General features: G+C 32.8%; 1 protein-coding gene across 1 annotated transcript; it reads left to right on the top strand.

Moving 5' to 3' along the window:
• Positions 1 to 8,693: 8,693 nt before the first annotated feature.
• On the top strand, positions 8,694 to 12,652 carry LOC136206553 (leucine-rich repeat receptor-like serine/threonine-protein kinase BAM3). Its single transcript, XM_065997654.1, has 2 exons — positions 8,694 to 11,379; positions 12,138 to 12,652. The coding sequence occupies exons 1-2, from the start codon at positions 8,754 to 8,756 to the stop codon at positions 12,473 to 12,475; spliced, it is 2,964 nt and encodes a 987-aa protein (XP_065853726.1). The 5' UTR covers positions 8,694 to 8,753; the 3' UTR covers positions 12,476 to 12,652.
• Positions 12,653 to 13,557: the final 905 nt, after the last annotated feature.

Here is a 13,557-nt window from a genome sequence, read left to right as displayed (position 1 = left end):
TTCTTGACTCAAAGTGAGATTCCTTACGGTTTAGTCCCAAATCAACGGAATCCGGCGATTATGTGTGCGTTTTCCGGCGAGAAAACAGAAAGTACCCAGAAAATTCTCAAAAAATTCCAGAAAATGTAAAACATTATTTTGAGAAACTTTAATTCTTGGGGAGAAATAGGATTTCTTAAGGTTTAGCCCCAATAAAATAATTTCCTTAATTTTATCCATTTTACATGCTTCAACAATTTGTTGGGTCAAAACCGTAAGAAATCTCATTTTGAGCTAAGAATTAAAATTTCTTAAAATGATGTTTTACATATTTTAGAATTTTTTGATAATTTTCTGGGCACTTTTTGGTCTTACCTTTCAGCACTATGTGTTGCAATATTTTATTGAACAATATAACAATTCTGTTGGAACAATATAACTATTCTGTTGGAACAATATAATTATTATGTTGGAAGAATATAAGAATTAGAATTATTTTCTAAATAATATAACTAATATAAATTTGAAAATACTATATTAAATACTAAGAAACAAAAATGAAATTGAAGACATAGATAATAAAATTGATTTGGAAGAATTGGTAAACTGATTTATTATGTTGGAACAATATAAGTATTATGCTGGAATAATAGAACTATTTTGTTGGAAAAATTGGTACGCTGATTTATTCTGTTGGAACAATATAAGTATTATGTTGGAACAAATGGTACACTGATTTGCAACAATTTCGTAACTATCGGAACAATGTAAGTAGGAAAAAAAATATGCTCAGAAAATTATCAAAAAATTTCAAAACATGTAAAATATCATTTTAAGAAACTTTAATTCTTGGCTCAAAATGAGATTCCTTACGGTTTTGACCCAATAAATTGTTGAATCATGTAAAATGGATAAAATTAAGGAACAAGTTTTATTGGGACTAAACCGTAAAAAATTTCGATTTGTCCCAAGAATTAAAGTTTCTCAGAATAATGTTTTACATTTTCTGAAATTTTTTTAGAATTTTCTGGGCACTTTTGTTTTTGCCAGAAAACGCCCACCCGGATTCCGTTCACCGGAATTTTTTTTACTTGAGCTTCATGGATCTTAAAATGACCGTCTAATTTAGACGAGTCTAATAGCATAAAAAATTTCGAAAAACGAGGTTAGAAATGTATTTTAAAGAAAAGAAATAAAACAATTTTATCTATCCTCTCTTTCCTTTTATTTACAAATTTGTCACCTTGCTCTTTTCAATTATCATCAAAACTACGTAGTTTTGTTATGTCACACAATAAGCTCATTTTCACACTCTAACCCCTTGTCACACTGGATCTCACCCCTATATATATATATAGAGAGAGAGAGTAGAGATAAATGGAGTAAACGGCCTTTGGCCCATTTACTGGTCCATTTATGGCCTGCCCATAACCTAGTCTGATTAGGATTAGGGTTAGGGTCAGGGTTTAAATAGATAGGTAGGTAGGCTAAAACTCTAACACAAGTTAAGACAACATAATAAAAAAAAGACTCTTTCTCTTTCTATCTCTCTTATGTGCCACCTTCTCTCTCTCCTTTGTCTTTGAGTTTCGTTCTTAGTTCGTGAATCAATGGTGATTACTCATTTGGTGTGGTAACCTCCTAAATCGGTGATACTGAGTCAATGTCAATTACTTCCACTGCTATTGATAAGTCTGAAGTTTACGTATTTTCGCATGCATATTCACGTTTATATTTATGCATTTAGCTTAGTTTATTCAATGTTTTGGAAAGATTTCACTTGTTTATTTATGATTTGAACAGAGATAAGTTTGAAATAGATAAAAGCTCAATATGAAGAAATATCAGCAAAAAATGAACAAAGGACAGGAAAAGAAGCTTGAATTAGGGCAAAAGCATATGTCACGTTCGTGACCCACATGTCACGATCGTGACATGCTCGAAGATTCAACCATTAGGGCAAAATCATTTGTTGCGATCGTGACCCCTGTCACGATCGTGATGGATAAAATCCACCAACTTTGCATGGCAATCCATGTCACAAACGTGACACCCCTGTATCGTTCGTGACCGGTATTTTTACTGCAAAAAGACACGATTCTTCACTGCCAATGCATCTCTTTCCATCTGAATCATCATTCTTCTTCACCATTGGCTGTGACTTTCCATATTTCTACATGAAGAGTTATCACCTCAAAAGGACACAATCCTTCATCTACTATAAGAAGGATCTTTCTCTCCATTCAAAATACAGATTGATAATTTATAGAAATTCAGAAAAGATATTCAGAGATATACTGAAGTTATCAAGTTTCTAAAGATTTAATTCCAAGCACTGAAGGAAGCAAGATTGAGAGATATACTTCCTCGAGATGCAAGAGACAAGATACAAATGAAGAAGACGAACTAGAGGCTTGACATCCTTACAGAGATAGTAAAAGGATTCACAACCCATATACTCTTATCGGTTACAGTCTTTATTCTCTGTATTCTTTACTTTTGACATATGATTAACACTGTCAATACTTGTTTATCAAAAATCCAAATCAATCTAATGCAAATTATTCTATGTTCATTATTTTATCTATTACTGCTTTATGAATATTCTAGGGAAATCCATATAAGCAAGACATAAGAATAGTTATCATTTTATGAAGTTAAAAGAGATTCAGTTCATAAAAGGATAATTGCATCACATCATTTACTTAATCTATTTTTAATTCTTAATTCCAATTCACTACGATAGGTCGAGGAATTAGAATTATACATCTAAGTTATTTAATCCCGGATCGAGAGATTGGATTAAATACTCTTATTTGATACAACTGCAAGAAGATTGAAAAGTATTAACAGGTTTATATTTATTAAAACCTTATATGTATCCCGAGCTATGAACGGAATCAAAACCAAATAAATCTAACTATAGTTTTATATTATTTAAAACAAAACTATTTCACAACTTATTTATTTATTTTTCTATAATCAAGAGAAAATGAATTAATAATCTAATAATCAGTTAAACTAGTCAATCAACATTCTCTGTGGGAATGATATCTTTTTATTACTAGAAGAGGAACTGTACACTTACGGAATTCGCATAACAGCTATTCAACGGATCTGCGCTACAAGATGTAAGCCTAAATCTGTTGATTTACTTTTTGTCTAGATTCAGATTCATTAATGAAATCTAAGTGTAACTACTATGATCATCCATATAAGTAAGAAAACAATGATGGTCTGTGAAAGATTCTTGATTGAATCCCATATATCCACATGTAAAATGTCAAAAACACTTGCGGTAGCATTTGTTCTTAAAATAAATGGTAATTTTTTTTTCCTTTTGGAAGACATCACACTGAAAAGAAAAATTTCATAATGGTAATAAATTCCATAATGGTAATGACTCCTTCAACTTTCATAATCTTTTAGATGATGGATGACCAAATCTGAGGTGCCAAAGATTTCTATCAGAAATGACAGAGAGAGATGTAGGGATTGCTAAAATAAGAATGTGCAAATGGATGTTCTAAATGGAATAGACCTTATTTTTTTTAGCTAAGCCAATCCTCTCCCACCTTGTAAGATCATGTATGATATAAGATTTTCCAACCACATTTACAGATAACTTATTGGATTCGGTAAGCTTGTTGTGGTTGGGATCAAATTATATTCAAATAAAGGCGCACACAACACTTTGTGTAAAATTAATTTTGGACCTAGAATGACTTTCCTAATATAGAGACTGAGAATGTATCCCAATTAGGAAAACTGACACTGCAATTTTAAATTAGACTATATGAAATATAAAACTTCTTGTTACAAATGATTGATATATAGCACTAGCATATATCATCTAAGCTTCCTTAGCAAACTCATGTGTAAAAGAGCTTAGCATAATACCGTATGGTTCATTATAGGCATTTGCATTACTAGCTGTTGATACTGATTCTTAGTTAGGAACATTGATCAAGTGTAGGTGTTTGAGGAGTGTAGCTTTCTTCTTCTTTAAAATCTGGTCCATGTTTCTACATACTTTGTTGATGAGGTGCATAATTAGCTTTTGATGTCATAAATATATTATAGTTTTTAGATTTATTGCCATAGCTTGGGAGATAATCAAGTTTCTTATCACATGTATCCTCTATATGGCCAGGTGTATCATAGCATGCGTATATAGGAGGATTTTTGTTGACATAAGGATTTCATGGGGGCATTAGCAAATTTAGAGTTGGATATATCGTTTTGGAATTTAATTTGAGAATTAGTGTAACCAGCAAAGGGTATACTCTTTGAGTTAGTAGTAGCTTTCCGATTTTTTTACAGTAGCTTCTAGACACCCTAATACACATTGGGGTCGGTGTGATTTTGATTTGGATCACTCTAGGATAAATTCGAGTTGGGCAGATTCTTGGCAATAAATTGAGTTCTTGTGTGTTGTTCTTCTTTTCTTTGCAAAAGTAAGTAACTATCAACTACCCTTTGAGTTTTTATGTATAGATACGTATATAGAACTCTATATTTTTCAGAGCCATGAATTTTTGTTGATGTTTTTACCATGCATGCTATTGATTTGAGTTTTATGATATACTTTTAGTATAGATTTTAACTATGTTCAAGAATATAGATATATACGTCTTTGCATGCAAATTTTAAGCTATAATATACATATATGTATGCATTTATGAAATCTAGTATATTTCATTAATAGTTTTTACAAGATATGATGTTTTTAATATATATAATTAAAGAAGTGTATATTAAGCCTTATTGAACTTAATTTATACACAAATGTATATACATGTATGTGTATATATATTATTTCCGTTTTTCTTAAATTATTTTGGTGAACTTGAGTATATTTGAATAATATTTGTATAAGAATTGATATTTTGAAAGATGGAACTGAGAAAGGTACTTGAGAAATTTTATGATGTTGATTTATGAGTTACATATATATATTTCTGATTTTAAGTTATATTATGAAATTATAATATTATTAGTATCCATCAAGAGTAATCCGGATAGGTGGCTTTAATTAAAGTCTGTATTTAGTGAGAAATACGGCATGTGTACACAGTTGAAAGAGTTTATTAGCTTTTTTTTATTATTATAATTATTATTACTATTGAATTTAATTGATTCGTTCATTTTTCTTTCATGTTGAATATGTATTGCAAATACTCTAACAATGGCATAGGTTCCATTAATAGAATTTTTCAAGAAACATTTGAGTATTTTTCATTGATACCTTGAAGGCTAGTTATCACATGATTTGCATCTTGCTGGTCTCTTAATATGTTAAATGCTCCATAGTGATAAGATGGATGTTAAATGCTCCATAGTGATAAGATGGATCACGTACACTGAAGCAGTGGCCTTAAATTTGGTTAATTCATCGTATAAGACCTTCATCCTCGTGTAGAAATTAGTCACACTCATATCTTCTTGTTTGAAATTATTAATTTCTTTCTTTAACACTGAAATTCTGAGTGAATCTGCTTGAGAAAAGCTATCATGTATATCATCATAAACCTCTAAAGCTTTGTCTAACCATATTATGTTTTGGGCTATGAATTGCGAGACCGCATGCAACAACTAAGAGATCAACATTGTATTACAATGTTGCTGAGTTGCATATAGACGATCTTCTAGATTAGGTGCTCTCGTTGTTCCATCAAAAAATGAAAAAAATGACATTATGTAAGTTTTATTAATCTCGAGAATTGGTTGTAGTTTGGACCTGTCAAGATGTACGAAAGGAGAATAACTAGTGTTTCATCGGCTAGAAGGAAGTAATGACTTCCTCCACCCTTAACAAAAAAAATACATTGTTTAGTTGCTCCTTAAATGAGAAACAGAGTTATGCCATAAATGGATGAATAATATTGAGCTAGAGGAATTATCTATGATACCATCTTAATAATTAGAATATGAATTATTGGATCATCACAACTTTTCTCATTGAATTTAAAAATGATGAAAGGTTAGATATATAGTGATAACTTGAATAAATTTTCCACAAATAAGGATCTTAATCTTCCTCGCCTTTTGAGAAAATTCATACAAAATAAGGGAGGTGTCGGCTACCCGGTGTAATCACTTTGATGTTTAACTCATTCTTAAAGAATAGAGAAGAAGAAGGGAGGCTTGGTTTTTTGTAGCATACCTTGAAGATTCCACTTAATCCTCTTTATATAGGTTAGTGTGGTTACCGCTCAATGTTTTAAAGTGTTGTCCTCTTATTGGATGGACATGTTGTCCCTATAACAATCCTCCCCGTGGATCGACTTTATTTTATGCTTTCACAATATCACCCTTGGGGTGTCCATTTAGGTAAGTTTTTGGGAGGTATACTATCGAAGTTGATTCTTCCTTAGTCATTTGGCTGCTCTAGAGCAATCTTATATTTGACCTCCATTCATATGTCCAAGATCCGGACTCAAATCTTCCTAATGATCGCGTATTTCGTATGTATCTAGATCTTCCATAAGATCCCTTCAGACATTCGGCCATCATCTTTCCATGTGGGAAAAGTGGTATTTTTATGTTGTTAGAATCCCCCTTACGAGGGTAAAAATGTCTTTTAAGACTTCTGTTGATGCTTTGATTCCCATGTTACAGCCATTTTTAGCTTTGATTTCATCAAGGTGTCATCCAAGTGAGGCAGATGTACCACAGGTGTAAGGTGTAAATGAAAGCAACTTTAATAGTCCTTCTTTCTTACTATTTTAATTGCTTTATGCCCTATAAGTGGGAATGGTTCTCTTTCCCTTTCTTTTTTTCATGTTGTCTTCCTTTCTTTAATTCGTTGTCAATTTTGCTTTCTTTTATAATCTTCGCTAGTTATTCGGATCTTCCCCATTTTGGTAAGTTCCTTTTTGGCATTCTTATCGTACTTTAACTTTCTTTATTGTTTAATCGCAACTACGAGACAATGCGAAAATATGGGGTTCTAAATCATTGTTGGTATCATTAGAGTCTTCATACTCTTCTCAAAATCAAGCTTTTGTCCGAACTTTCAGCCCCCATATGTGCTAGAATTTTTCATGCGCAAGAAGGATATAGTGAACTTGAGGCTTTTAAGAACAAATGAGTAATTGTGAATCATACACCTTGTATTGGTGATATGGCGTCTTCGGTTACTTAGGATCATGTTGATAATTCAAAGACTATCGGTGGTTTAAGACATTTGAGTACATAAAAAGAGGAACTAAACATAATGTTAACCACATGAGAAGGTGGAGAGTACCCACCTGGAAAACCATGTGCTCAAAGCTAAACTAAAGTTGGTGGCTGCTTCTCAATTTTCAGCTTACTTGGAAATAATGCCCACGTTGTAATTAAAATCGGCTCATTTGGCTTCTTGTCGATCCTAAATCCTTCCTCTAATGGTTCTCGATGGTCCATTTTATGTTCCGCTGACTTGGTGATCTAAACTTATTCATTTTCCATTTTCCATTAAAGTGATACCTTCATCAGAAAAGGTGCAGAATATTGGATAAGATAGATGGAAAAAAACTTTTATTCTTTTGCATAAATATCATAATATTTTATTCCAAATAAAAAGAAGAGATTAAAATTTGAGAAACAACATAAATAATTTTCGAACTTTTTACATTTAAAAAAGGTTTAATACATCAATATTTTTCTGAATTTGACCGAAAAAATTGATTGGCCCTATGAATTTACAAACTGTTTTGTTAGCCTTAGAATTTGCTTAAAATGACATTATTTTTAATAGGGTGACATGACTCTCTAAATTGTCAAATTTGGCTAGCCATTTAGAGAGGGAGCACTCCAACAAGATGACATGGCTCTCTAAAATAAATAGTTAGCCATTTTCACTAGTTAAATTTGGCTAGTCCCTTTGGTTAGTTATTTCTATTTTTTTTATTAATTCTTTCTTTTTCTTCTTTGTTTCTTCTTTCTACTTTTTCTTTTTTTTCTTTAAATTTATTCACTTTTAATGATAAAATAATCAAATAGAGACGTCAAATAGCTAGCATGGTTGGAGTAAGACATAAATTTGGCTAGTTAAATTTGGCTAAACTAATATTTTATATTATTTTAGAGAGTGAAATGGCTAGTTAGTGTTGGAGATGCTAAGTCCACGTGTCATAATAAGATTAGATTTGTTCAAATTGAAATATATAATAGATCAACGTAAATAAGTTTAAGAGACCGACATGTCACTTTAAACAAATTAAAGTAGTTGTTGATCAAATACTTTATAAATTCAAGGGGCTAATCAGTTTTTTCGATCAAGTTCAGTTCAGGGTAGTTGTGATATATTAATCCATGATGATGCAAAATATACATGAAATATACAGTTGAAATATTTTGCTTTGGAATTTTGAATAAGAATCATCCTTTAAAGTAGATGTTGAAACAACTTAGATTGAATTCATTTTCCATGGATAGATTCTACCTAAAGTAATAAAGGAAAAGGGTAGAAATGTAAGTTGATTTTGTAAAGTAAGATAACATGTTTTTTGATTCAAATAATTATATAATAAATGTGTTATGAAACGGTCTATTTAGCAGGACATTCATCTTTATGCAAGCATTTTGCTTTTGCTTTTCTTTTTTAAAAGCAAAAAAGAAGGTAATCCAAAAAAAAAAAAAAAAAAAAAAAAAAAAACAGCTCCTTGGGATGCTGTTGATGTGCAATCACTTTCCCTTTTTAAAAAAAATTCATTACATTCTCCACTGTATGAAATGGTTATTATTGAATCTTCACTTGAACCCATTTTTGGTTCACCTCTGATTCTTCCATGGCTTCTCCATTTTCTTTTCTTCTTCTTCTTCTTCTTCCTCTTCTGTTCCCTTCTTCTCTTTCTCTTTCTTCCCATAATCTTTACCTCAAGAGACAAGCATCAATCCTTGTTTCTGTCAAAAAATCATTTGATTCCTATGATCCTAATTCCCTCAATTCATGGAACTTGTCTAATTACTTGCTCTTATGTTCTACTTGGTCTGGTATTCACTGTGATCAAATGAATAGATCAGTTGTTTCTATAGATATTTCAAGCTTTAACATCTCTGGTTCTCTCTCTCCTGTCATTACCGACCTCCAGAGCCTTGTCAATCTTTCTCTCGCCGGAAACAGCTTTTCCGGGGACTTCCCACGAGAAATTCACAAGCTTTCCAGGCTAATGCTGCTGAATATTTCTGACAATCAATTCACTGGAGAGCTGGATTGGGATTTCACTCAGTTGAAACTGCTTGAAATTCTCGATGTTTATGACAATAATTTCAAAGGTTCGCTTCCGTTAGGTGTTGCCGAGATCAAAAAGCTGAAGCATGTGGATTTTGGCGGGAACTATTTTACAGGAAGTATACCTCCCAGCTATGGAAGTATGCAGCAGCTGAATTATCTGTCTGTTAAAGGAAATGATTTGAGTGGTTTTATACCTGGAGAGCTTGGTAATCTTACTAATCTTGAGTATCTTTACTTGGGGTATTACAATGAATTCTCCGGTGGAATTCCGCCGGAGCTTGGGAATATGGTGAATCTAGTTCATTTAGATCTGGCGAATTGTAGCTTGGAGGGTCCAATACCACCGGAATTAGGCAAACTGAGCAAGTTAGATACTCTTTATCTGCAGACAAATGAGTTAACTGGTACCATTCCTGGTGAAATTGGGAATTTAAGCAGGATGAAATCGCTTGATCTTTCGAACAATTTGCTGACCGGAGATATCCCTGTTGAGTTTTCCGGGCTTCAACGACTCAATCTGTTCAATCTTTTTCTTAACAAGCTACATGGGGAGATTCCTCATTTCATTGCTGAGCTACCTAACTTGGAAGTGCTCAAAATGTGGCGCAACAATTTCACTGGTTCTATTCCTGAAAAGCTTGGAGAAAATGGCAGATTGATTGAACTTGATTTGTCAAGCAATAAACTCACTGGATTACTCCCTAGAAATCTCTGCTTAGGAAGGAAGCTGCAGATTTTGATTCTGCGGATCAATTTCCTTTTCGGTCCTCTACCGGATGATCTAGGCCGTTGTGACACACTCTCAAGAGTTCGTCTGGGGCAGAATTACTTGACAGGGTCAATTCCTGCCGGGTTTCTTTACCTGCCACAGCTTTTGCTGATGGAATTGCACAGCAATTACCTGACAGGGCGATTTCCGAAACAAATAACCGAGCTATCATCAAAGCTGGAGCAGCTGAATCTCTCAGAAAATCGGTTATCCGGGACTCTTCCTGCATCTATTGGGAATTTCACTAGCTTGCAGATTCTTCTGTTGAGTGGAAACAGGTTTACAGGAGTAATTCCTGATGAAATAGGTGAGTTGAAAAATGTGCTCACTTTGGATATGAGTAGAAACAATTTCTCAGGTGAAATTCCAGGTGAGATTGGTGATTGTCCGATGTTGACATACTTAGATTTGAGTCAAAACCAATTCTCAGGTTCTATTCCTATTCACATCTCTCAAATTCACATCTTAAACTACTTCAATGTCTCCTGGAATCAAATGAACAGCACTCTTCCTAAAGAAATCGGATCAATGAAAAGCTTAACATCAGCAGATTTCTCTCATAATAACTTCTCAGGCCCCGTACCTGAATTCGGACAATACTCATTCTTCAATTCCACATCTTTTCTTGGTAACCCTCTTCTATGTGGCTATTACTTAAATCCATGTAACAGATCCTCCTTCTCTCAGTCCCAATTCGATGACGAAAACAACTCCAACTCTCACGTTTCCGGAAAATTCAAGCTTCTCCTCGCGTTGGGACTACTAGTCTGTTCAGTCATTTTCGTCGTTCTAGCAATAATCAAGACGCGAAAGAAACAAAAGAAGGCGAAAACATGGAAGCTGACAGCATTCCAGAAGCTAGAATTCGGGTGCGAAGAAATCCTGGAAAGCGTAAAGGAAAACAACATCATAGGCAGAGGAGGAGCAGGAATTGTATACAAAGGAGTAATGTCAAATGGGGAGGAAGTAGCAGTGAAGAAATTGCTAGGAATAAGCAAAGGTTCGTCGCACGACAACGGACTATCAGCAGAAATACAAACACTAGGAAGAATCAGGCACAGAAACATTGTGAGATTGCTTGGATTCTGCTCAAATAAAGAAGAGAATCTGCTAATATATGAGTACATGCCAAATGGAAGTTTAGGTGAAGTAGTTCATGGAAAAAGAGGTGGATATCTGAAGTGGGAAACAAGGATGAAAATATCAATTGAAGCAGCAAAAGGATTATGTTATCTACATCATGATTGTTCACCTCTAATTATTCACAGAGATGTAAAGTCCAATAATATACTTCTTAACTCAGATTTTGAAGCTCATGTTGCTGATTTTGGACTTGCCAAGTTTTTACAAGACACTGGTACATCAGAATGCATGTCTGCAATTGCTGGCTCCTATGGCTATATTGCTCCAGGTAAAATTCCACCAAACTTAATCAATTTATTTTAGTTTGAATTGACTTGTGTTGTGACCTTACTTTTGACCATATGAAAACATAGAATACACTAAAAGATTTTTCCTTTTTTATATATAATTACCTTTGACTTGGGATAATCATTAAGTACCCTGAGAAGTTGTTTAATCATTAATTCTTTTTATTTTCAAATATGGATTTGGATTGACATGAAATAAATAAAAAATAGGGAATATAAATTTTGTTGGGAGATGTGGAATGGTAAAGGAATTCCACTAACTGAAGGACCCTTTTGCTTTGTTGTTACAGTGGAGTGGAGGTGTGAGCTTTATTCTCATTCAAAGCCAAAAACTTTTGACCTTAAAAATCCTAATCCATCCATCCATCCACAAAAACAAATGCATGGTACCTTAGAGAATCCTATTTGGGATCTAACTTCTACTTTCTCTATGCCCTAGGTTAGGACAACTATATTTGTTCCCCCTTTTTTTTTTGCTACTTTACCTTGGGAGATGAGATGACTTCATTGCTTATGTTATTATCCTTTGAATATTAGGGATACTTAACCTACAATTTTATCCTTATTCTTTTTGTTTAGAGGCAAAAAGCAACCTAGTTATAGATCAATCAAAGTTTGTTATACTCAACTTCCAATCTTTAATTTCAACACATATTTTTTTTGTCTATTGTCCCTCGAATATTTGACTCGGGTTCCGTCACTGGTTGTAATTAATTAAATTATGAAATTGTAATTGCAGAATATGCATATACGTTGAAAGTGGATGAAAAGAGTGATGTATATAGCTTCGGAATAGTACTACTGGAGCTACTAACGGGACGAAGACCAGTGGGTGATTTCGGAGAAGAAGGGGTAGACATAGTTCAATGGACTAAAATGCAGACGAATTCAAGCAAGGAAAGAGTAATTAAGATATTAGATGAAAGATTAGATGAAATTCCAATGAATGAGGCAATGCAAGTGTTCTTTGTGGCCATGCTATGTGTTCAAGAACAAAGTGTGGAAAGGCCTACTATGAGAGAAGTGGTTCAAATGCTTGCACAAGCTAAACAACCTAATACTTTTTACATGCACTGATTTTACTTTTATTTTCATTATTATCACCTCATAATTAAAGACTAAACCATAATATATATTATTAATTTCTGTTTACTCTTTTTTTTTTTTGTGTGTGTTTCTACTATGTTTGGAAGAAATGTTTGCTCCATTGCTATAGCTATATAGTTGCTCAATTTTGACATCCTATATATGTGGTCCAACTTATTGTAATTTTAATGGGTTAGCCATGTAAACTTATTTAAAAAAAAAAAAAAAAACTTGATTAGCGTCCTTAACTTTAAAACTGTTCTGATAGCTCTCTCAATTTGCATAAAACGTCGGGATAGCTCTCTCAATCTGTGTAAAATGTAATCAATTAATCACTCGGTTTTCAAAAAGTAAGTTACACGTGAAAGGTATGTTGTACTCATCTTAAAAAAGTAAAACAACTTTTCTCAAAAAAAAAAAAAGTAAAACAACCAACGTGGGGGTATAAGGTTCTAATACCAAAGAGAAAACAAGTTTTACAATTGAACAAGTAATTAAGAACTTTTTATTTAATATGTTTTAATTTATTTTATAGATTATTGGTGTCAAATTGATTGTTGTATCTATCTTTAATTAGTCAGTATTCTCGATAATAAAATTGACGAATTTTTTTTTAAATGTGAATTTATTGAAAGCACAAAATTCCTATTTTATTGTCAGAAAACTAAAATTTTGTTGCTATAAATAATGAAACTTTAGTAATAGTTGAATGACTGTCTGAATTCTAATGTTGAGTCATTTTTATGTGACAAAGTAATGGCAATAGGTTAAAGTGAGAAATAAAAGAAAATTTTGAAGAGCAAGTAATGCAATTCATCCAAACAAGAATTTGGAAACTATGTAGAAAGAAAAAAAAAACTTCTGGCTTCATTACTTTATCATCATTTACAGTAAAATTTCTTTTTTTTTTTTTTTTTTTTTGTAGATAACAGATAAAACAAGAATTAACAGCAACAGAACCAAAAAAAAAAAATCAAAAAGCCAGAAGCCTTAAACAGGGCCTGCCTGCACGATCTTCATAAAGAAAATGAGATAACAAGGTAAGAGTTGTCTGTAACACCGTAATACCTGGC

The sequence above is a fragment of the Euphorbia lathyris genome, chromosome 1 (genome assembly GCF_963576675.1).
Source record: "Euphorbia lathyris chromosome 1, ddEupLath1.1, whole genome shotgun sequence".
NCBI classification, from domain to species: Eukaryota; Viridiplantae; Streptophyta; class Magnoliopsida; order Malpighiales; family Euphorbiaceae; genus Euphorbia; species Euphorbia lathyris.
The sequence above is the reverse complement of the archived record's forward strand: the minus strand, read 5'-3'. Positions and strand labels throughout refer to the sequence as shown.